The sequence below is a fragment of the Rhinolophus ferrumequinum genome, chromosome 19, assembly GCF_004115265.2.
Source record: "Rhinolophus ferrumequinum isolate MPI-CBG mRhiFer1 chromosome 19, mRhiFer1_v1.p, whole genome shotgun sequence".
In the NCBI taxonomy this organism is placed as follows: Eukaryota; Metazoa; Chordata; class Mammalia; order Chiroptera; family Rhinolophidae; genus Rhinolophus; species Rhinolophus ferrumequinum.
Genome location: NC_046302.1, coordinates 20,302,398 through 20,328,068, shown reverse-complemented (window position 1 = coordinate 20,328,068; position 25,671 = coordinate 20,302,398). Strand labels below are relative to the sequence as shown.

Sequence of the window (25,671 nt, the reverse complement as noted above, 5' to 3'; positions counted from 1 at the left end):
AAAAACCAAGGTACTACTGTAGATTGTAAATTCCCACTTTATGAGACAGGATAAGTAGCATAGGAAATTGACCACGCCATCCAGGATATAAAGGGGCACCTCACTGGTTATACAAGTAGCAACTGACTGTATCTGACACCTGCAGCTGGAGGAAAACGAGAGTTTCATCCAAAAAGGCTAATCCCTATGCCCAGGACTTGATCTTTAGCTAATTTCAATCTCATTTACATTGTGGTTACTATGACTCCCAGCATGCATCTGATTTTATGAGAGTTCTGGAGAAACCAAATAAGGAAGAAAAACGCGGGAAACTGAGGAGTCACATCAATGGGATGTCACCAAGCCCTGCCCTGAGAGGGATAAAAACTTTCAGTCAGGCCTTCCTTCTGGGGACTTGCTCTCAGAATTTGCCCACATTTCCCTCTCATCTGTACTTTCATTTCAATAAACTCCCTGTGCTTTCCTTCCTACATCTGTCTCCCTCTTGGAGCCTTTCTTGTGTGGAGATAAGGACCTGGCCACCACTGCTCCGGGTTCAGTCCTCTCTTGGACATCCCCATGAGCTTCTGGCGACACTAAGAATGTTTTTCATTTTTTTGTTAAATCCATCCCCCTTCAGCATCTTCCATGACTAGACACAGAACGAGCTATTCAGAGGTGATTGGTTCCTGTCTGAGGTCCTTGGAGTGAGTCATCACGCTGCAATGCACTGCTGTGCATTTATTAGTAGTTGGCGGTAAGGAAGCTGGAGACAATAATCTCATCAAATTAGAGGACACCCAAACTCATTGCGTATCTCAATTCAATTTAAATTTTAAATATCTCAGTCTCCAGGTCAACAAATCACAATGCTGAAAACTGCCACATATTATGGTAGGGAAATTTACCTGCCAGTTTTAAGTTTCTGCTGTGCGAACATGGGCAGTAGTCAAGGTTATTTCTCCAGCAATACCATAACTCCCAAAGGGGATATGTTTGTCACCAGATCCTGAACCCTTTTTGGCTACACCCTCTACTGGGAAAGCAGCAGAAAGAAAAGCTGGGCTTTGTGGCCTGGGGACATCTTGTCCACTTGTAGGAGGATTAGCATTCCGGGGGTTTGGGGGGTATTTCTGGAATTTCTGATCTGCAGGAACCACAATGGGTACTTGGACTGTAGCATATCTCTTCAAGGGATCTGCCTGGGAGACCACAGCATGTCCAGGAAGAGGTTTCCAGTCCTGCACTTCCTGAACATTTGAGCCTACTAGAATAAAAAGTGGGGCCCCGGTCTTCTTGCTGTTGTCCATCATCACATAAGTTGGAGGAGTAACTTTCGGTGGATGCTCCAGAAACTGTGGATCCTTAGAATTAGGTAAATAGAGGGTTGCTTGGGGGAAAGGCCCAGTAGCAGGTGGTGGTGATGGGCGATTTTGTTGATTCATATCAGTTAGACAATAAAGGGTCCACATGTTAAAATATGGTGGTGCTTGTCCTGCTTCGCTTGTTGCTATTGCTATAAAAAAGAATTTGTAGGCATTAAAGGTTTGGTCTCTGTACCAGGTGCTATGCACAGAAATATCTCTAAAAAAATTTTTTTTTTATTTTTACATATAAATAAACAGCCGTAGTAGTATGTGCCATAAAGCATGTTATAGAGAGAGCTAAGTAAAGTGTGTTTGGTGATGTGAAATGAGATTCTCTACTGTTGGAAAATGAGAACAGTGCTGCGATAGAAACTGGCAAGGACACTAGAGTTGTGGCTGAAGAAGCAATCTCATTCTAAGTTGCTGTTTCCAGGTACTTAAACTTCAGACATGGCTTCTACAGGGACCTCAGGAGGAAATGGAAACTCAGCAATTTTGGCTTTACCAAAAAAAAAAAAAAAAAAAGTCAGTTGAAGAGTGTGTTAAGCCATTGAAAAAAGGGTTAAGGCATCTGCAGTGATTTTTATTTTTTTTTTAGTTCCAGGTGTACAAAACCACATAATGATCAGACGTTTACACCCCTCATAAAGTGGTAACCCCACCAAGTCTACTACTACTACCCCTTTGACATTCATACATAACTATTACAATACCATTAATTATATTCTCTATGCTATACTTTACATCCCGGGACTATATATAATCTCCACATATATTTATATATAGTATAGTGCAGTGGTCAGGCATCTAATTAATCTATGAAGTGATTCCCCCAATAAGACCCAGACCCATCTGACACACTACATAGTATTTTCAGCATTACTGATTATATTCCTCATGCTGTACTTCACATCCCCGTGACTATTTTGTGACTACCAATTTCTGCTTTCTCATCCCTTCACCTTTCTCACCCATCCAGACCCCCTCCCATCTACCAACCATCAGTATGTTCTCTGTATCTATGAGTTTACTTCTGTTTTGTTTGCTCGTTTATTCTGGCCTTTAGATTCCACACATAAGTGAGATCATATGGTATTTGTCTTTCTCAGTCTCACTTCACTTAGCATAATGTTCTCTACGTCCATCCATATTGTTGCAAATGGTAAGATTTCATTCTTTTTAATGGCAGAGTAATACTCCATTGTATAAATGTACCACAATTTCTTTATTCAGTCACCTATTGGTGGGCATTTTGGTTGGTTCCGTGTCTTAGCTATTGTGCATAGCACAGCAATAAACAGCGGTGCATATATTTTTTCGAATTAGTTTTGGACTTCTTTGGATAAATATCCGGGAGTGGAATTGCTGGATCATAAAGTAGTTCTATTTTTAATTTTTTGAGGAACCTCCATACTGTTTTCCATACTGGCTGCACCAATTTGCTATCCCACCAACTGTACACGAGGGTTCCCTTTTCTCTACATCTGCGCCAGTACTCTGTTGATTTATTGATGATAGCCATTCTGACGAGTGGTGTGGTATCTCATTGTGGTTTTTTATTTGTATTTCTCTGATGATGATCAGTGACACTGAGCATCTTTTCATGTCTGTATGTCCTCTTTGGAGAAATACCTATTCAGGTCCTCTACCCTATTTAAAGTGGATTGTTTGTTTTTTTGGTGTTGTATGAGATTTTATATAAATTTTGGACATTAACCCCTTATCAGATGTATCATTGGCAAATATCTTCTCTCATTCAGTGGGTTGTCTTTTTGTTTTGTTAATGGTTTCCTTTGCTGTGAAAAAAGTTTTTAGTCTGTTGTAGTCCTATTTGTTTATTGGTTTTTTTCTGAATACTAATTTCATATCCTACTACTTCACTAAATTCATTTATCAATTCTAATAGGTTTTTAGTGGGATCTTTGTCTATATATAGTATGTCATCTGCAAATAACGACAATTTTACTTCTTCCTTTTCCATTTGGAGGCCTTTTATTTCTTTTTCTTGTCTGACTGCTGTGGCTAGAACTGCCAGTACTATGTTGAATAAAAGTGGTGAAAATGGGCATCCCTGTCTTGTTGCTCATCTTAAAGGAATGCTTTTAGCTTTTCCCCATTGAGTATGATACTAGCTGTGCGTTTGTCATATATGGCCTTTATTATGTTGGCATATGTTCCCTGTATTCCCACTTTACTGAGAGTGTTTTTATCATAAATGGATGCTCGATTTTGTCAAATGCTTTTTCTGCATCTATTGATATGACCATATGATTTTTATTTTTCATTTTGTTTATGTGGTATATTACATTAATTGATTTGCAGATATCAAACCAATATTGCATACCAGGAATGAATCCCACTTGATCATGGTATATGATCATTTTAATGTATTCCTGAATTCGGTTTGTTTTGTTGAGGATATTTGCATCTATGTTCATTAGGGATATTGGCCTATAGTTTTTCTGTAATGTCTTTATCTGGTTTTGGGATCAGGGTAATGTTGGCCTCATAAAATGTGCTTGGGAGCCTTCCCCTCTCCTGGATTTTTTTGAATAGTCTGAGGAAAATTGGTGTTAATTATTTTTTGAGTGTTTTGTAAAATTCACCTGTGAAGCCATTTAGTCCAGGACTTTTGTTTGTGGGACCTTGATGATTACTGATTCAATTTCATTGGTAGTAATCAGTCAGTTCAGATTTTCAGTTTCTTCTTGATTCAGCCTTGAAAGATTGTATGCTTGTAGGAATTTATCCATTTGTTCCAGATTCTCCAATTTGTTGGCGTATAGTTGCTCATAGTATTTTCTTAAAATTTGTTGTATTGCTGTGTGTTGGTTATCACTTATCCTCTTTCATTTCTATTTGGGTCCTCTTTTTCTTTCTTGATGAGGATGGTTAAAGGTTTGTCAATTTTGTTTATCTTTTCAAAAAAGCAGGTCTTGGTTTCATTGATCTTTTGTATTGTTTTTTTAGTCTATTTCATTTATTTCCGCTCTGAGATTATTTCCTTCCTTATACTCACTTTGGGCTTATTTTGCTGTTCTTTTTCCATTTCCCTTATGAGTCAAGATAGACTGTTGATTTGAGATTTTTCTTGTTTCTTTAGGTAGGCCTGCATTGTTATGTATTTCCCTGTTAGGACTACTTTTGCTGTGTCCCATAGATTTTGGGTCATGTGTTTTCATTTTCTCTCATTTGTCTCAAGATATCTTTTGATTTCTTCCTTGATCTCATTTTTGACCCATTCATTGTTTAATAGCATGTTATGTAGTCTCTGTAAGTTTGTGTGTTTTTCAGGGTTTTTTTTCCTTGTAATTGAATTCTAGTATCATACCACTATGGTCAGAAAAGACGTTTGATATGATTTCGGTCTTCCTAAATTTATTGAGATTTATTTTGTGGCCTAACATATGGCCTGTCTTGGAAAATGTTCCATGTGCTCTTGAAAAGAATGCATATTCTGCTGCTTTGGAGTGAAATGCTCTAAAAATATCAAGTAAATCCGTCTGATCTAGTATGTCATTTAAGGCCATTGTTTCCATGTTGATTTTCTTTCTGGAAAGTCTGTCCATTGGTGTCAGTGGGGTGTTAAAGTCCCCTACTATGATTGTGTTACTGTTAATCTCTGCCTTTTTGTCAGTGAATCTTTGCTTTATAAATTTAGATGCGTAGATATTTACTAGGGTGATGACCTCTTTTTGGATTGACCTTTTTATTATTATGTAATGTCCTTCTTTGTCTCTTATTATAGTCTTTGTTTTAAAGTCTATTTTATCAGATATAACTATTGTTACCCCAACTTTTTTCTCATTTCCATTTGTGTGAAATATCAATTTTCATCTGTTTACTTTTAGTCTGTGTGTGTCTTTCAGTCTGAGGTGGGTCTCTGGTAGACAACATATGGATGGGTCTTGTTTTCTTATCCATTCAGCTACCCTATGTCTTTTGATTGGAACATTTAATCCATTTACATTTAAAGTAAAATAGGTACATAGTTATTGTAATTTTATTATACATATTTTTGATCTTCATTTATTTGTTTTCTCCTTTCTTCTGCTTAAAGAAGTCCTTTAAACATGTCTTGTAATACGGGCTTTTTAGTAATGAATTCCTTTAGTTTTTTTTCTTTCTGGAAAGCTCTTATCTCTCCTTCAATTTTAAAAGTTAGCCTTGCTGGGTACAGTTGTAATCTTGATTGTAGGTCCTTGTTTTTCATTACTTTGAATATTTCTTGCCACTCCCTTCTGGCCTGCAAAGTTTCTGTCGAGATATCAGCTGATAGTGTAACGGGAACTCCTTTGTAAGTAACTAGTTGTCTTTCTCTTGCTGCTTTGAGGATTCTGTCTTTAACCTTTGTCATTTTAATTATGATGTGTCTTGGTGTTTGCCTGTTTGGGTTCATCTTGTTTGGTACTCTTCACTTCCTAGGCTTGTATTTCTATTCATTTTGCCAGGTTAAAGAAGTTTTCAGTCATTATTTCTTCAGATAGGTTCTTAATCCCTTGCTCCCTCTCTTCTCCTTCTGGTACTCCTATGATGCAAATGTTGCTGCACTTGATGTTGTCCCACAGTCTCCCTTAAACTATCTTCATTCTTTTGTATTTTTATTTTTGTTGTTCTGATTGGGTGTTTCCTTCTACCTTGTTTTCTAAATGACTGATTTGATCCTCTGCTTCATCTAATTTGCTGTTTATTCCTTCTCATGTATTCTTCATTTCAATTATTCTTTATTTCTGACTGATTTTTTTTTTATGGTTTTTATGTCCTTCTTTTGTGCTTGCTATCTCTTTGTTGAAATTCTCACTAAATTCCTTAAGCATTCTTATAGTCAGTGTTTTAAACTCTGGTAGGTTTCTTGCCTCCATTTCATTTAGTTCTATTTCTGGAGGTTTCTCCTATTCTTTTATTTGGGACATGTTTCTTTGTTTCCTCATTCTGGCTTCCTCTCTCTGTTTGCTTCTATGTATTAGATAGATCTCCTATGTCTCTCAGTCTTTTCTGGGTGGCCTTATGTAGTATGTGTCCTGTGTGGTCCAATGGCACAGTCTCCTTAATTTCCTGTGCGTGTGTTCCAGGAATGTCCCTTGAGTGTGTTGTGTGTGTTCCATTGTAGTTGAGCCTTGATTGCTTTTGGCGCATTGATGGGATTGACTCCCAGGCGGACTGTGAGGATTGGCTATACCCACTTTATATGAGCTGCTGTGTGGGGGTGACCTCTCAGAGTATTTGCAATTGCAGGCTCGTGTCTGTTGAGACTCTCCTTTGGGTGTGACCCTTGTGGGGCTAGCCAGGTAGTGCTCTGGTATAGTCTGAAACTGGCCTCTGGGTGTGTTGTTTCTGGTGTCCAGGAGGGGCTCCTGTGCAGGCCAATTTCAGCCTTGCCCTTTACCAGCCCGCAGCTACCTAGTAGGAGCACAAAGCTATATTTGGTTGGCTGCTGCTTGTGCTGGACCTGAAGGCATGTGTGGGTGGCCTCGCTGTGAACAGAGGCAGGCTACCACCTGAGGCACCTTAGCAAAAGGCCCAGTGCCCTGTAGGCTTATTGCCACCCGCCGGTGCCTGTAAGGCCCAGCTGTTGAAATAAATAGTCTCCTTAGGTACACGGTCCGGGCTGGATGACCCAGTGTTGAGGGTACACTCGGCGATACAGTACTAGCTGTGTGGGGCAGAGTCCCAGGGAATCATGAGACATGGCCCGTGGTTTTTACAAAGTTAGTGCAGATTCAGTTTTTACGCTAGTGCCCGGCCAGTGACCACTTTGCACAGCACCCTGAGAACACCACACCAGCCACCACTCACCTTGAGGCAGTGCCTGGCCTGTGACCACTTTGTGAAATGCCCTTAGTATACTATAGCCATCCACCGTTTGCCTCAGGCTCACAAATCCCTGAGAGCTGCCTAAGTGTAGCTGCGGCACTGGTTTTGGGTCACTGACCACCAACAAAATAGCCTTAGGCCATCGCGGGCCTTCCCCTGCTGTAAAAGGCCTCCGCAGCTTGTGGAGCGGGGCCAGACACCCAGATGCTCAGAGTGCCCTGGCACGCAGCTCTTTATGGGCAGGGTGCGATTCCAGGGATCTAAGGGGTTTGGTTGGTGCTTTCTACAAAGTCAGTGCAGTCTCTCATCTCCTATACTGGTGCTGGGCCCATGATCACTCCACAAAAATGCCTGAAAAGACCACAGCCAGTCACTTCTTGTCTCAGGCACGCAGGTTCCTAAAAACTGCCCAAGAGATGCTGCTGCACAGGTCTTGGGTTACAGCCCAGTAAACCTTTCCTGTGCTACGGTGGGTCTGCAGCCATGGTAGAAGGATTCTACAGCCTGTGGCGGGGGTGGGCCCAGCAGGCCAGCAGTCAAGAGTGTCCCGTTTGATGTAGCACCAGCTATGCATGGGGCAGGGACCCAGGGCATCACCAAGGCAATGCACACGTGCACATTCCACCAGACCAATGTGGTTTGAGACTTGGCCCTTTGGGCGAGGGCTTAACTCTGGAAAGATGGCGCCCTTCTGTAAGACACATGTGTGTCAGGTTCCACACAGGGACAATGGCTCCTATCCCTCCAGCTCCCACCCACAACCACACAACTCAGTCCTTCCCCGCACGTCCCTGGGCCTCCTGACCTACTGCCCCTCACCAGAAACCACGTGAGTGCCCGCAAGTAAGCAAGTCCATATGCTGGTTGTATAAGAGGGCATCTGGGTTTCCAGCTACCCTCCACCCCATCAGGAAGAGCAGACAGAGTCCTCGCTGATTTTTACTGCCAGATGCTGTGGGAACTTCTCTTCCCAACACAGGACCCCTGGGCTGAGGAGACAGGAGTGGGGCTGGAACCTCTCATCTTCAGGGGGAACCTCTGCCACTGAGGGATCCCTCCTGGCCCATGAAGGGTCCCACCATCCTTGGGGTTGTGGTCAGCCTGCTTCACATCTCCCTGCCTCCTACCAGTCTCAATGTGGCCTCTTCTTTATATCTTTAGTTATAGGTGTTCTGTTCAGTTACTCTTCAGATGATTCTTGAGATTGATTGTTCTATAATTTATTTGTTTTGGTATGATCCTGGGATGCAGTAGGATTAGCATTTACCTAAACCATGATCTTGCACCAGTTCTATATTCTTTTCTAAAGAAATCTGCACTATGTGTCATCTTTTGATCACAATCAAATATCTTTGGCCCTTCAGGTACTGTATTATTTCCCATTAATTTGTTAACACACACAAAACATCAGATAATCTAGGACTCAGAACCCCAGAGAACACCGCTTTTAGGAAAGCCTGAAATTGCAGGTCCTAGGTGGCAGTAAAAGGCTGGTGGTCCCACAGGGTCCATTAAGAGATCGAGGCATGCCTTCCATCTGCTTACACCAAGGACTCTACAATGTCAGCGTTGACTTTCCTAATGAGGACGGCACTGCCTTGGAGGACTGCGTCCTAGAAGATGGGACGGAGGAGAGAAGGTACCTGATGGAAGAGCTGAACGTTGCCCAAATGTGCCGAGTTCTGCTGAGTGCTGGGCCCTCTGTCACTACTGCAGCTTTGTCGCTTCCCCAGAAGAGACTACGCTATGCACACGATTAAGCTAGTGTGCTTTCAATAGCTTCAGATACTTTCAATGGATCTTTCTTGAAGCTAATTAAAACAGATGCACAAGCCAAGTCTTCAGTATTTTTGTTAACGCCCCTCTTAGCGCTTGCTTGAGAAATAGTGAAGCACTGGAGAACAGTAACTTGGTATGAAGTGCTGCCTAAGCCACAAGTGTGATGCCAGGCCCACACACTACACTCCCAGCACGGGCCTCTGCCTTTTCAGTTGTGCAGAACCCCTGTCACACTGCTAGACACAATTTGTTCTCTAAACACCTGCTTGGTTAACAGTCTTTTTGGTAACATTCTGGCTCTAGCAAGAGTCAAAGTTCAGGGAGTTTCTGCAAAAGAAATGGGGGAGGCTGGCTCATGCATGTCCCATCTATCCCTAATGGGACAAGGACCCCTGCACTTGTCTAGATGGGGCAGGACGGTGGGCAGACCAAATGCCATAATTGTATGGAGAGAGAGGTCAAATCCCATCTGTGTCACAGGAAAACCATGGCGATAGTTCAGCAGCCAAAGGCAGCTTGATGTGGGCACTTGTGGGGGAACTAATAGAAGAAGCCAGTCATCTCAGTTGCGTTCATTATGGCTCAACTGCATGCCTGTCCTTTCTGGGTGCTGCTACCTCCCGGCTCCTGTGTGACAGACAGACCTTCAACCTGACCTGTCCTCTCTCCATCAAACTGCTTATGAAGCTGCTCCCTCAGCTGAGGAAGCTCACAGGCAGGAAATCAGTGCTCGACCAGCTCCCCAAACCTGGCTCCCGACTCCACGTGAAAGCACCAACACACCACCATTTCTTTCACTTTTAAAATGCCACAGCCTATGTAAAGGCATTGCTGTAGTTTGACTTTACATTCACAAGTAAGAAATTTCAAACCAACATCCCCTCATCACAGCTTTTCAGTAGGAGTATTCAGAACACACAAATATGTTTGTCCCTGACAGCAGGTTCTAATGCTTTTCACTAAATAATATGTTCAAAAGAATAACACAAAGCACTGATTGACCAAACTTGAGGACAAGTTTGGTGACGTCACTTTAAAATCGCTCATCTCGTGAGAGTAAAATTTCAAGTACAACAAAGCCTTTAAATAGGTTTGGCATTTTAAAAACCCTTGAAAACAAAGAATTTTGACCAATCTTCAGAGAGCCTACCTAGATGGTTACCTGAAATACAGATGTGAACTGGAAAGTAATTTTCAACTTTGTGAGTATCTAACTTTCTTACCTGGCTCCATCAAACCTTGCTCAGGTGCTGCTTCCCATTCTGGTTCATTTTCTAGTTCAGTAGAACCTTCTGGAACAGGAGGAAAGAGGTCACTAGAAGCACCTGAGTGCCCAGCTTTTGCAGCTTCCCCAGAGGGATTGACCTCCTTTTCCTGGGATGCAGAGTTTTCACATGACTCTTCCTGCCCAGGCACTAGTGCAACGATCTCCACTTCAAGGTGCAGAGATTTTTCAGAGCCTACTGCTTTGGTAGAGCCCTCTGCATCCAGGGATTGTGCTGGTGGACCTTTCAAAGAGTTGTCAGAGATCACAACTGTGGCTTCTCCCTCCACATAGACTGAGGGATCATAATTTGCATCCTCCAACTGTGCACATTTTGCAGATGTTTCAGACATGTCTGAGGCTGTCTTGCCTACAGGGATGAGACTAACTGGTGGGGACAGCTCATTTTCTTTAAGACAAGCAACATGATCAGTTAAAGGGATGGCTATTTGTTCTGGTACTTGCTGCACATAAGTAACTCCCTCAGTCACAGGCTCATCTTTATAGATAGATGATATATGAATGGTTGATGTAACCTCAATATCAGCCTGCAAAGGGACCTCAGGAGCTTGATGAGAAGCAGGAGGTTCTTGTTCATCCTGCAAGGGGAGTGAGGGAGCCGTGGATGGTTCAGCCTTATCGTCTTTATGTTTAGAACCCAAGTCTACATGGACAGATGTGTAGTTTACAACCTGCATTGCTACCCCCTCTCCAGAACACACAACAGAAGCAGCCACCACATTATCTTCAGTAGCCTCTGAGCTCAGCACCTCGTTGGAAAGAACAGGCATACTTGTTGCCACATCCACCATTAAAACGTCAGACTGATCAGAATGAATAGATGAAACGTTACCTAACATCTGAGCAGCAAACTGAGCTGGGTCAGCTGGGACATAGGCCAACTCTGAGGAGACAGCTGCTTGACATGGCGATGAGGGTGCGGTAGTGGTCTTAGGCGTGGATGGTTTTGAAGGCCCGCAGACTGCTTCGGATGTCTCCTCAGGCTCTGTGAGCCGCTCAGCATGAGCTGATGGGCACTGAGTGGTTTTGTTGCTAACCAGTGGTCCAGCTATATTGTCCTCCTCTGTGTCTGTAGATTTTTCCATCCGTGTAGGTTCTTGGGAAGCGGTAGGTATTTCTGTTGGTTCTTTTACACTTTTGGATATCTTCTCTTGTGTCGTTCCTTTTGACCACTTCTCAACTAAAATAACAGCCAGATGATTAATAAGCATATATCCCAGAAATGAAGAATTTTAAAGAAAGCAACGAGGTTGAGCATTCAAATGTCAATATATATACAAGTACAAAGGGTTTTGCTTTATTTTCTGACATCTGTGATTCCGTGTGGGTAAGAAGTATTTCTGTCCTATCCACTCAAAAGACACACAGTGACAAAACTAATAACCAGATACCATTTTTTGGCTGGTCAGCATCAGGGGAAACGTCCTAACTACCTAGAAATAAGGAAGCTGAAAACCTCCATGCAAAAAGCTGCTGACCCAAACTTCCACACACAACTAAGGAAGGGGGGAAAAGACTTCAACGTGGCCAATTAATACCTAATCTTCAGCTGGTATAATAACAGTAATGAAACAAATGCTGTCATATTAATAAAGGTATTCTTCGATTTAAGGAAATTGTATGTTAATTTTATCTTCACGAATTGGAAAACTTGAGGATGATAGGGTATTTTTACATTAGGAAACATCACATTTTCCAACCTAAAAATGGTAGCACCCACTGGTGCGGTATGATAATGCAGCCAAATTCCTGCTGCCTCAGACAGAGGGGCAGAAAAGTGACCTCTGGATCATCAGTATGGACTCTGTGAATCCTCAGGCATGAGGAAAATTCCTTGGAAAGTTTGGGAGGTCAAGGCAGCTGATGATATAGAAAGTCCTAGAGCTGGAAAACTCAAATCATGTGCTTGTCACCCACACACCTGTGTAACCACCTCACTGAACATTTTCGTATCTGCTCACTTTACCAAGGATTTCTCTTGGGGATTCATTCCCCTAATATCATAATGAAATCTGTAAGTAGAATTTGCTCTACAAGAATGTGTGCTTCAAGTCAAAACTTGGTTTGGAGATATATGTTCATATGTTCAGATACTTCCCAAAGACAGTGTCTCTTTCCACTGTAGCTGCTGATTTCTTGTAAACTCAAGGTGTAGGTGTCTCATTCTGGACATGAATCCAATACCAAATGATCATGTACAGAAAAAGAAAAGCTACATCTACTCTAACTTAGAATAATAACCTCATTTTCCTAACCATTCTCCTCTTTGGGACCCCCTCACTCACTTTCTAACAAAGCCCTTTATCCACTAAGGTGAGATGTTATCTCATTTTGGTTTTATTTGCATTTCTCTGATGATCAATGACGGTGAGCATCTTGTCATATGTCTATTGACCATCTGTATGTCCTCTTTGTGTCTAAAAATGTATCTTTGTGTCCTCTGCTCATTTTTCAATTGTGTTGGTTTTTTTTGTGGTGAACTGTATGAGTTTTTCATAAATTTTGGATATTAACCCTTTATCAGATGTATCATTGGCAAATATCTTCTCCCATTCAGCAGACGTCTTTTTGTTTTGTTGATTTCCTTTGCTGTGAAAAAACTTTAGTTTGATGTAGTCCTATTTGTTTATTTTTTCTTTTGCTTTCCTTGCCCAAGGGGATATATCAGTAAAAATATTACTAAGGGTAATATCTGTGAGTTTAGTTTATTTCCTATATTTTCTTTTAGGAGTTTTATAGTTCTGAGTCTTACATTGAAGTCTTTAATCCAATTTGAGTTTATTCTTGTATGTGGTGTAAGAAAGTGGTCCAGTTTCATTTTTTTGCATGTATCTGTCCAATTTTCCCAGCACCATTAAATAGACTTGTAAATTCTTGCTTCCATTGTCATAGATTAAATGACCATATAGGCATGGATTTATTTCTGGGCTCTCTATTCTGTTCCATTGATCTATGTGTCTGTTTTTATGCCAATACAATGCTATTTTGATTACTATAGAATTGTAGTGTAATTTGATATCAGACAGTGTATCATCTCCTGCTTTGTTTTCATTTCTTAGTATTGTCATGACTATTCGTGGTCCTTTATGGTTCCATATAAATTTTAGGATTATTTGTTCTAGTTCTGTGAAAAATGTCATTGGTATTTTGATAGGGATTGTGTTGAATCTATATATTGCTTTGGCAGTATAGACATTTTAACTATATTAATGCTTCTGATAGTCTGTGCAGTTTTATTGTGGTGCTGGAGGTGGTGGTTGTAGTATAGACATTTTAACCATATTAATGTTTCCTATGCATGAGCATGGTATATGTTTCCATTTATTTCTATCTTCTTTAATTTCTCTCTTCAATGTCTTATATTTTCTGAGTACAAGTCTTTCATTTCCTCGATTAAATTTATTCTTTGTTTTTATGTTTTGTTTTGTTTTAGTTTCAGGTGTACAAAACAATGTAATAGACATTTGCAGCCCTCACAAAGTGACAATCCCCCCAAAGTATTACCCCTCTGACATCAAATATAACTTTTACAATTCCATTGACTATATTCCCTATGTTGTACTCCACCTCCCGTGACTACACACACACACACATACACACACACACACACACACACACAAACACACACACGAGGTCTAACAATTACGTTCGCAAACTCATCCTAGAAAAAGTGCTACATACCTCATTGCTGAATATCACTACAGTCACCTTCGAAGTACTCCCCTTGGGAAGTTATGCACTGACACCAGTGCCTAATCCACCCTTCAAAGCAATTTTGGAACTCTTTTCCTGAAATGGCCATCAGAGCTGTCATCGTATTACCCTTGATGTCATGAATGTCATCAAAATGTCTTCCTTTCAATATTTCCTTCATCTTCATGTAAAGAAAGAAGTCACTGGGGGCCAGATCAGGTGAGTAGGGAGGGTGTTCCAATAAAGTTATTTGTTTACTGGCTAAAAACTCCCTCACAGACAGTGCCATGGGAGCTGGTGCGTTGTTGTGAAGCAAGAACCATGAATTGTTGGCGAAAGTTCAGGTCGTCTAACTTTTTCATGCAGCATTTTCAGCACTTCCAAATAGTAAGCTTGGTTAACTGTTTGTCCAGTTGGTACAAATTCATAATGTATAATCCCTCTGATATCAAAAAAGGTTAGCAACATCATGGCAACAAGTTCTCGAACTTAGTTGTCAGATCTCGTATGCTGCACAAACTGTCTCTTGACTGAATTCTTTCCTTCAAGAAGACAAAGAGCTGAGATACATTCATGGGAACAGGTTGATTTTATCAATTTTATGAAGATGATCCCAATGTGACTTCAGTGAACTGGTTTTACTTAAACTAACCACCACCACCACAACCACCACAATAAAACTGCAGACTCTCAGAATTAAGAGCACAGCTAGAGGTCTTCATTCCTGTAAAAAGTTTAAGTATTCTTTTTAAGTGTAATAAAGTGACTGATTAAAACTCATTGCAGAATACTTATATTGAAATTCCATGGAACCAATAAGATAGATAAGAGCCAAGCATACAGTAATTCTTTTTTTTTTTAATTAAAGTTTATTGAGGTGACAATTGTTAGTAAAGTTACATAGATTTCAGGTGTACTATTCTGTATTACATCATCTATAAATCCCATTGTGTTCACCACCCAGAGTGAGTTCTCCTTCCATCACCATATATTTGATCCCCTTTACCCTCATCTACCACCCCTTTTCCCCCTTAATTCTTGAATAAGCAGAACTCATGTGGAGACTTGGGGTGCTGGGACATGTAACTGCCAGGGAAGAATAAGGAAAAAGGCATATTTTAGCACTAAAAGGAAGTCTGAACGTTGTCAAAGACAAGAGGAAAGTAAGAAGTAGGACATAATAGGAGATAGGAGAGGTGATTAATAGGAGAAGAGACAGGAGATAAAGACTGGAGGTGGAAAACTTAAGTAGAGTGCTTAAAGTTGAGAATTTGGAATATATACATTACATATAATTTTTTAAGAGTTTCCTTGCTAGTCAGCACTCTGGGACAATCTAAACACATCTGAACCCACTAAAAACCACACATAGGTCACAGGAAACCAGAAATATTATTTCAGGCCCATCTGAGAAAGATTCCCCATTATTTATAATCTGTAGCTTTAAATGAAATTCTTTTATTCAACAAATATTTACTGAATGTCTGATCATGATAATAATAGTGTAGGTACTGAATGTAGCATCTGTCATGCTAAATGCAGTGCCATGCTAACCACACAGCTACTCTGAGAGGTATGCATTCTTCTAGACAGCACAGAGGAGAGCAAAAAACAAGCCTTCTGCCCAGATTGTACAGGGTTTGATCAGAGATTCTACCTTCCTTCCTTGTCCGCCATTTTAATGTCAGCTAGCACTTCTCATACACTACCCACACCCCAGCACCACAATCCCACTGCCAAGAAGGACCTTTCATTTCCCTTTCCTTTGCAACAGGAAAAGACTTTATATCTTATCTTTTTATTCCCTCCTCTATGGCTCATATAAAGTAAAGACTTGATTCTGGTAGCTTTGGCTTTTAAATAAAAAATCAGCTCTGAAAATTCCAAAAAAATCTTAGCAAAAACAGGCTCCTGCAAAACTCCAAAGTTTTACTTTTCTTACTATGAACTTTGGAAACTCAATATTGAGCAATGATTTCCTTCCTCCAGGCTATATTTGCCTTTCCCTTAAAGCAAATGAATGCTTCAATGGGTAGAGATAAACAGAACAGGAACAATTAGAGGTTATCTGAAATCAATGCACTAGTTTAATATTTTTGAAAAGTATCCTTACAACATTGAAGGTTTTGGATTTTGTGAAATAAGGGGACCTACCAAAGTTTCTGGATAGCAGAGTGAGAAGTTATAAAGACAAGATGTTCTTCTTTCACATATTGACTCTTGTCTCCTTGTGTTCCTGCTCTCATTTTGGCAACCTGGTTTCCTGTTCTAGCTTTCCTGGTTTGTCATGTCTGCTTCCCACCCAGCCCCCTCTTGTCTTAATTCTGACCCTATGTTTCTGTCCCTAATCTGACAATCTGACCCAAATTCTTGACTATACCATTGCTCAAAAATTTGGACTATTCCCCAACTGATTAATCTTACCAGAATAGGAAAGCTTGAAGGACCTAAGACCTCCTCCCCAAAACATCACCAGATGATCATTCAAACCTGTTATATCTTCATGAAATTATTACCATGGTAAGATGAAAGACTCAAGAAATAAAAGGGTCAGTTTGGCATAATACCTATCTCTGTGTTTAGGGAATCAGAATAACCTTACTTGAAAAAATACTCAGAAAAGTGCTGAGCAGCACCAGAGCTTCCCAAAATTTAGTATGGATCGTCCCCAAATAGTTATATTCCTTGTTTGTTTAGTAAGAGTGTATAGCCTAAAGTATTTGTAACCAACTATAAAAATAATGCATAAATACAGAATTTGGCATAAGAAAGTAAACACGTTTATTATGAATATTTAATATGAATAAATAACTCAAGACAATATTGAATGATATGCATAACTACTATGGTGCTGCACAGGAATTGAAATTGGGCCCAAAGATCAGCAGCAGTTCACGAGTATGATTACTAGTGTCTGGCCAAGCCAAGGATCAGTTACAAAAGTCAACAATTGGGGATGCAGGTGGGCTAGGCCTTCTTGATTCTTCAAAAGAGGTGGTTTTCCTTACCTCTGCTGACACTGGAAACTGGATTCAGTTAGGCTTAGGGAAATGGAGGGGATAGTGGTGTTGAGATTCTCTGAAGGAGAAACCACTGCCCTTTTCACTGAGTGGTGGAAAGATCAGAATTAACTCAACTTAGGTTTCAGGTCCACACAAGGTGACAGGGGAGGAAGAAGTGAAATAGTGGTAGATAATGGGGGTAAAGGGAGCTGAAATTCCTCTCCCTTCACTCTTTTAGTTCAAGAATTTAAGATTTTTCCAGAGGGATGCTAGAACATTACTGACTCTACTGTGGAAAGAGAATGAGTAATGCTTCTAGGAAGATCTGAGTTTAGATCCTTACTCTACCAATTATTTAATATTTAGAAGCTTGTAAGTTATTTAATTACGCTCAAGCATCAGATTTCTCTGAGTAAAATTGCAATGATGTCCCCTACCTTGTAAAGTTGTCTTGACTGACAAAATATCTTTTAAGTGCCGAAGAGAAAACAGGTACTCGATAAATACCATTCCCTTCTTCTTTTCCTAGCATATACTAAATGGTGGAACTTAAGAGACAACTCTTTCACCTTAAAATAACCCCTGAGTTTCTAAAATCCCCCCAGTGAATGATTTACTTGGATAATGAAGAAACTTGCTTGAGAAGGCTGAGAAGTGGGGGAGCTTTCGTTGATTCATATGGTCATGTGATCTGTTTATAATCAAATTGCAGAAAAACAAGAGGGGGATCCAAGCAAGAATGTGTTTCATAGTATGAGCTGTTTTAGAAATGGACATATGTGGGTGAAATGCCACAATGAAGGCTCGGGTAGAGCCAGGGACCATCTTAAAGATCCTAGGCTCCGGAAAACGTGGGAAAAGATGAGAGACAACAGAAAAATGAGAAAAGTTTGCTCCCGTGTCTGTTTCTTTTCCTCCTCCCTACTCCATCACCTGTCTCTGCATAAAATGTTGAAGGCACTGGAGAGATGGATAAACACTATCTGTCCTATGGTGAGGCCTACCAAGAATGGGGCTCCTTCTAAGAAAAATCCCAGGATGAAGAGTTCAAATCAGAGAAATGATATGTGCAGGCATGTATTCATCCCCACGCTTTCCATGCATACGGGCAGCTTGGAGGCAGTGCTGCTAGGCAGCGAACTAAGCAGTCAGCAATAACTTTGGAGGATACAGCATCCCACTGAACATTCTTATGAAACACATGTCTTTCATGCTCACATCTGGGAGATGAGTGAGGACCAGTGCACCAGGGATGGCAGTTAGCTCTTGCTCTCATCATCAAGTTCTAATACTTCCTGTTGAAGAGACTAAAAGACTAGAATAAGGCTAACTTGACTTAGTCCTCAAAGAGTGGTTAATTTCCCCATATTGCGAGTCACCAAAAGCCTGGGAGAAACACAGTCCTCTGCACCAATAGAACATGTAGGGTATTGTAAGTGCCACCATGCATATTTAATACTGGGACCCACTTAAGTTCTGTTTAGAGGAAGGAGAAGATGCCGCCTCTTAAACCCAATTTTTATTGTAGAGAACTGAACAATCATGCAGCCAAATGTACCCACAGCTCCCACAGGAATAGCAGTTGGGGAATTAAACCAGTCAGTGGGTAGGAGGATGTCACTCGGGGGAGGAAATGCCCTGTACCAAGTGGGAACCTTATGGTGTCTGTTTATCCCCAGATAAACAGGCGCCATAGTGATGCTTTCCTGGATATAGGTGGACTCATGCCGTCTCTATGGTAGGACCTGAGTTAATGGATCCAGTTTTTCCATTTGGGATGACAATAAAAGGCCAACAGAGAAATGAGCCTAACTTATCTTAGACAGTAACGCTGAACTCTATATTTTCTGGTCATCCCTTCATGTTACCTTCCCATCTGCTCGCTAAACTCAACAAGCAATGTTTGTTTCTAGTCTGCTGCCTAAAGAGCAGTTTCCTTCTACAGCCACACTGTGAGCTGATTTTTAGGATTATCTGTACACTACATCAATTTCCTTGACATCTGTAGTTATCAGTAGAGAAAAGCAGCAGTATCGCCTGCCCCTTACCTCCATTGAAAGTATAACCGCTCCATTAATTCAGTATGTTGATTTTGAACACTTGAGAGTCAAAGACATTAACCTAGCTGGACCAGAAACCACTTTAGTTTAGTCTACTTGCTAAGTGGAATGGTGGGTAAGTTGTTCAGTAAACAAGTTAGCATCAAAGGCTACCAGTTAGTTACATTTCGTCATAAAGATTCACTGACTTCATCACCATTCGCAAACACAGTAAGCCTGCACACTCCCCTAGCTCTCAAACAGCTCCTGGTACAGAGGACACAAGCCCAAAGGCCATGATCACCTTGACTGCTTGGGAAACCAGGCTTACAGGGAGGGGAAGAAGATCAGTGTTCTAGCTCTTGTCTGTACACCTCGCTGGTGGTAAGCAAATCCCAGAGCTGTTTGCCATGGTAAGCTGAGAATGCCATCAGGACCATGCGGAGAAGGAGGTAGACTGGGCAATAAAATATCCCTGAACCTCAGTGATTCACTCTCCTGCCCCTTCAAATGCTGACTCGTGTTAATCTTGGTTTCTGTGATGGGTGTCCTGTTCATGCAGGTCCAAACGCTCACGACTTACTGCTGATTTGTCTCTATCTTGGCCATGTTATCTATTAACATCACACAATGGTAGAGTACAAAATTGGCTGAAACTTTACTGATCATACAATTTTTTTCTCTATGATCATTCCAAAATAGTGGTCAGCCAGAATTTATTTGTTTCCCACACTGAACACGAGTCTCCATTTTCAACACAAAATTCTTCCAAAAGCTTTTTCTTACCATTCTTTTAGACATGAGTTCCTGCCCTTGGGATTTGACCAATATATATATTTTTGCTTATAGTGATCTTCACAAATTTTCATCATGTAAACTTTGCCAAACTTTCATCATGAAACTCAGTTTCATTTTGTCATGTTTGCATAAGATAGACATTTACACATATACACATAAAACACAACTGTTTTTCTAAGCAGATTTACAGCCCTATGTCAAAGATCCTAGAAGAGATCACTTTCTGCAAAAAACTTCACTCTTGACTACATAGAGAGACATACAGAATAGATGGTCAGTGAAACCTCACTGATTTCCTATCCTCCAACCTGGGCTGCAGTTAAACCATCATGGGGGAGAGAAAAAAGGGATGGTAAACTTCTTTATAAAAAAATCTTCTAGGGGCCGGCTCGGTGGCTCAGGTGGTTGGAGCTCTGTGCTCCTAGCTCCGAAGGCTGCGGGTTCAATTCCCACATGTGCCAGTGGGCTCTCAACCACAAGGTTGCCAGTTCAATTCCTCGAGTCCCGCAAGGCATGGTGGGCTCCGCCCCCTGCAACTAAGATTGAACAGGGCACCTTGAGCTGAGCTGCCGCTGAGCTCCCGAATGTCTCACTTAGTTGGAGAGCATCCTCTCAACCACAAGGTTGCCGGTTCGACTCCTACAAGGGATGGTGGGCAGGCTGCACCCCCTGCAACTAGCAATGGCAACTGACCTGGAGCTGAGCTGCGCCCTCCACAACTAAGACTGAAAGGACAACAACTTGAAGCTGAACGGCACCCTCCACAACTAAGATTGAAAGGACAACAACTTGACTTGTGAAACAGTCCTGGAAGTACACACCGTTCACCAATAAAATTCTGTTCCCCTTCCTGAATTAAAAAAAAAAAAATCTTCTACAGTGAAAGTTTATACAACTTTCCTAAGTAATGTATTTCATTATAACATGAGTCTTTATTACTACAAAATCTAATTCTTTTTAAGGTCACTGTACTTCCTTAAAGACAGGGCATATTGGAAAAGTTTGAGTCACAGTTTACAAACCCTGTTCTAGGTCTCATTGTACCAAATGGTTTTCAATACATATGTTCTATTTTTGCCTTCTTAAAATTTAGAATCCTCCATAATGTCGGTCCCCAGATTTAAAAAAAACACCTGATTCAATATAAAAAATAAAGCATCCGTTTGATTATTTAAACATAAACAGTGTGATTAAACAGATAATATTTGTGGGCATCTCTCTTAAGTTTGATGTATGCTATTAATGATGCAATAGTGTATAACTACTATTCTTATACTATGACTGCTTGTGGTACTTACCTTTAACCTGCTGAAACTGCTTAACCAGATCTTTTATATCCAGAGAAGCATTCCCTGAAGGAATAAATACAGGAAATCACATACAAGAAATCCCAACTTAAAATTCTTTCTTTTCCAGAGCAACAAATATACTATGTAAAGCAATAACAAACCTTTTCTAAACAGAATAAGTTCTTCAAAATAAACTGCTACAAACTGGGTGACGTTTTGCGGGCTGGTTTTGAGGACGGCTCTGCTAATTCCCTCGAGCAGGTTCCTGAGGCCATAAGGTATGACAATTTGGGGCTTTGAAGAAATCATTTTTGGCAGATGTCTGTAATCTCAACTATAATGAAGAAAAACAAAATCTCATAGTGTATTCTTTTATTAAAATATTTGAGCTAACTGTAGTTTCTAAGAATAAATATATCTCCTAGTAAAATTATTAGCTTTAGTTCTAATCTCTTAAAATTTATTCTAGTAAAATAGGGTAATTGTTGATGGTAGTTAAAAAATAAAAAAAATGACGTTACCAGTAGCTTTTTATGTGCAGGCAAGCAATCTAGTACTATTACAGACATTCATGGGAAAAGCCGTGACAGACACTACAGGATATTTAAAAAAAACAAAAAAAAAAACAACCAAACAAACAAAAACACTAGTTTCTGTAAAATTCAGTAGATACTTTATGCAAGAAAATTTCAAGAAAAATAAATTAAGTTTATTTATCTGTGTCCAAACTGTATCCTTCCAAACCAAATGGGCACTGGCTTTTCTGTACGTTCATCCAATCGAGTTACAAAGTAGGGTTTCTGCAAGAAAATGTCTTTTTATATATATATACTTTTTTCTAAATACATCCCTGGACACATTGATCATCTAAGTATACATTTTTAGCTTTATAATTTTTTTTAACATTAATCAGAATAGGTATAAGTTATATGTGGTACTGTACCATCTACCACCATGTGCACCTACCACCATCTCTCCCTTCTCCTTTCTGGATCTTAAGTGGTACCAAGGGTACTGCATAGTATAAACTAATTCTCAGAATTGCAGAGGTTGCCACCCTAAACTGTATGTGTGTGTGTGCGCGTGTGTGTTTGTGTGTGTGTGTATGTTCTTTTTTGTTCTAAAAAAGGTTTAAGAAGGCTTATAAATACACATAAAGAACAAAATTAAATATTGAAGGAAATCAGTCCAGTGATAAAGGAAAAATTATGGTAGGAAAAATAGGATGAAGCTACAGGAAAGGTTAGTATTCTCATACAAGCCCCAGGCCCTACACTTTGATAAGAGATGGGATGTCACATCAGTCTCTGAGCTACCAAGCAGCAATCACAAGAAAGGAAACAGGTGGTTAAGTGATTCAGGTTTTCTGACATTAAAAAAATCAGTAGCTTAGGAGAATCACAACTATTCTGGACACTGAGACCCAGGAGAAATTTTTCCTGTGGGTCCTCATACGGAGGAGAATAATGTGTGATATAATGTACCATGTCCTCCACAACAACCCTACAGTAAACAGATGAACAAGTTTCATAGAGCTAAGAAGCAGTTTAGTTACAGCAATTATACAAGGGGCCAAGTTCTAGTAAAATGCAACTAATGTGTCACAGCAAAATGCTGAATATTTGAAAGTACATTTCACCTTCACAAAGATCAGGAAAAACATGAAGCTGGATTGGCCAGAGCAAACCCTTTGAGAATATAACTAAGTGTATTGGATCTTTTAAGGAAATGAAACTATCAGAATATAATTAAAAAGAACTGCACTGAATTAAACCATTTTAGAAAAAACCATTTGTGAAAAACAAAAAAAGTGTGCAGGTCTGACAGGCCCACATGCTAAATGTTAAGGGACATAGGCAGTAATTATATGCTACATATACATACATACATACATACATATGTATTTATATACATACATAAATTTTTTTTAAGGACATCCTGTGCACCCCAACGTAAGTGCACGGGTCATGTTTTCACAGTGGCTTATCAGTAGCCACGTGGGAGCTAACAGAACACACTGTCTGCAGGCAGTTAGCAGTTGGAGCCACAAACTGGGGGGCAAGCGGCCATGAGGTGATCTTAATCTTCCCCAACACAGGCGGGGTACGCCGCGCTCCCAGCCCCCCAGGCTTCGTGAACGTGTGGGGACGTTTCGTGCCCCAGGACCAGGAATGCTGAGCGTCCGACCACGCAGTCCTGGACGAGGAATTGTGCTGAGCAAGTTGAGAAATACTGGGACACCAAGCCTCACTGCAGCAGGGGAAGGTCCCCAGTACAGACAGTGAGGCTTGTTTGAAAGTGACAGCTTAGGAACTGCTCCCCCATCTCTTCTTTAAAGAACGTTTGTGAAAAACTAACAAATGTAGAAGCCACATTCCGCGCGCCAAACTGTGAGCCTCCTGTACCCACTGCCACAGGGAACACTCTCCTGGGAGGCCTCTGACTGAAGATGCGCGAGTGGGGGGCTTGGGGGCCACTCCTAACGTAACCGCACACACCACTGGGCCCGGCTCTGTGGGACTGCTTTCGCCCTTTGGTTGCTTGGTGGAGAGGGCAGTGAAATGTGGGAGACGGGGCACCCCGATGCCCTGTCAAGTAGTTCAGGAGCGGCAGGGAGCGGGTCCGCCACCTGCGGCCACAGTGGCGCCGGCCGGCCCCTCCCTGGCGGCCCCCCACTCCCACCCGGGTGGCCCTCCGCCTCCCCCGACACTGAGGAACCGTCCTAACTGCCTCCGGGGCGCTGGAGGGACTCGCCGCACCTCCTCCTTTCCGGTTAAGTTCTAACAAGTTTCTTCGTCGCCTCCTTGCCCGCGGCTCCTACAGGAGGGCGGCTCCCACCCGGCCTTTTATACCTCCGGGGACGTCAGGGCGTGACTCGTAAAGGCCGCGTTCACGTAGCCGGCCAGGGACCGCCTCGGAAGGAGGCGGGGCCTCGGCGTCCCAGCCAATAGGGAGCCGAAAGGGGCAAAGGCCGGAATTCCGCCGGCCAGGTGGCACGCTGCGAGCTTTTCAGGCAGGTACCAAAGGGCGGAGGAAACTGCCGTTTCCAAACCCAGGAGCCCAGGGGTAGGTCAAGGTGACAGCCTCTCCGCTTTGGTCGCTTAATCGAAGAGCTGATTTGGAAGAGGTTTATGCCTGTTCCGTCTTGCTGTCAACTCCTCTCTTCACACAACCCATCCTCCCACAACCTGTTACTCTCCAGTCACCATGTCGAAGAGTAATTTTCGCCACGGTGTGCACATCGAACATCAATATAAAGAGGATAATTTTACGCGACACAGTACTTTTCCCCCTGAGAAACTGGCCCGTGGAAAGACAAATTGGGCATTATTTCTGAAGTTTCCAGTTGCTGGGTAGTTCGGATTCTTACAATACCTCAGCCACAGTCTATCCTCCCCAAATCATACCTTTGCCAGCAACAGGTTGCAAGTCTTAGAGTTGCATCTGTGTATCACATCAGCTCAGTTTTACCCAATGAAAGGAACGCTGACTCATTTAAAATACCCACTGTCTGCCCTCTCACCCCTTCACATATTTGCGCTGGGCATTAAATAACACCATAGTCATGAGCCTCCGATTCTAAGCAGCCTTCATCAGAATCGATGTTCAAAGGTTTAAAAAGCAACAAGAACCTCTAGAAACAAACCATTAAATATCATCAGGGCATATAATTGACAATAACCACAACAAAAAAACCGAACAACTTTTATTCAGAGAAAAATTATGGCTTCCAGAGTACTTTGCAATAGAGGCATTGTTGAAGCTCCAATTCCACATCTATGCTGCACACAGCGTTTTCTAGGGATATTAATTCATCTATTCAATAATTACTACCAAATGCCTATTATATGGCAGACAAGCTCCCTCTTGTCACATTTTAAAAGTAAAGAAGAAATCCTCTGTGGGGACAGGGTCCCAGAAAGCAGTTTCCAGGCTCTCAGCCTCACATGGAAAGGTGCTGGCTCAGGTAGTAGATGGCCATCAGCTGTGACTAATTGGCCATCAGCTGTTACCGGTTAGCCATTAGCCACTGATATAATTGCCATGGCTAAGCTCACAAGCGGCAGATTGCAGTTAGCAAGTGAGGTTAGTTGGCAGAGAAGCGGACAGCAGGCTGCGGATCCTGTGGATCCTGCTTCCTGTATCTCCAACCCAGCCGCCACCGAGACTATACTGGTATGAACCCTGCATCCTTGGCTCTGTTGGTGTTCCTTTTTGGCCTCACCATATCCTGCGTTCTTATGACACCCCACATGACATGCTCTTTTAGACTTTGATGTGATGATAGGTCTGCAGATGGAACATTTTTTGGTCATTCATCACTGTTCCCATCCCCACTTTGGTAATGTAAATAAAAGTGACGTGAATAAGGCTGTCATGATTTCTGATGGTTTGATTTACAATATGTTCAACTATCAAAGAAACTGAGCTACTAAAAACCCCAAGTGTAACACTTGAGACCCCACTTATGGTGTCTTTTGGAATTCGAGACATTTATGCCTGTGTAGCCGAATTTGGTGGGTCATCTCGAACACCTACTAGGTGTTAGTTACTATGCATAATACCAGTAACTCAGAAGGCAGTCTTTCACTCTTTCCACACTTCTTTAATGATGATTTTTGTCCA

General features: G+C 41.4%; 2 protein-coding genes across 3 annotated transcripts in view; both read right to left on the bottom strand.

Moving 5' to 3' along the window:
• Window positions 1–733: 733 nt before the first annotated feature.
• Window positions 734–23,910, bottom strand: LOC117011668 (uncharacterized). 2 transcript variants are annotated; one of them, XM_033087176.1, is made up of 5 exons: window positions 23,805–23,910; window positions 21,207–21,379; window positions 21,055–21,108; window positions 11,057–11,404; window positions 734–1,495 (listed from the first exon to the last, which is right to left on the bottom strand). In XM_033087176.1, exons 2-5 carry the CDS (start codon window positions 21,352–21,354, stop codon window positions 897–899), a joined length of 1,149 nt encoding a protein of 382 aa, XP_032943067.1. In that variant the 5' UTR covers window positions 21,355–21,379; window positions 23,805–23,910; the 3' UTR covers window positions 734–896. The 2 variants fall into 2 exon arrangements, with proteins under 2 accessions (XP_032943067.1, XP_032943068.1); XM_033087177.1 differs by lacking the exon at window positions 21,207–21,379 and having other exon boundaries at window positions 23,805–23,848.
• The window catches only part of LOC117038711 (tetratricopeptide repeat protein 39C-like), a 15,431-nt gene continuing 13,651 nt past the window's right edge, over window positions 23,892–25,671 (bottom strand). Inside the window, 1 exon segment of the mRNA XM_033135601.1 lies at window positions 23,892–24,050. Within this exon segment, the coding sequence (XP_032991492.1) occupies window positions 23,892–24,050 (159 nt within the window).

Coding starts and splice junctions, on each gene's coding strand:
- LOC117011668 (XM_033087176.1), bottom strand. CDS start 21,354: ATGATTTCTTCAAAGCCCCAAATTGTCATACCTTATGGCCTCAGGAAC. Junction 21,109..21,206: donor ACTTATTCTGTTTAGAAAAG/GTTTGTTATTGC, acceptor TTATTCCTTCAG/GGAATGCTTCTCTGGATATA. Junction 11,405..21,054: donor GCAGTTTCAGCAGGTTAAAG/GTAAGTACCACA, acceptor CTGTTATTTTAG/TTGAGAAGTGGTCAAAAGGA.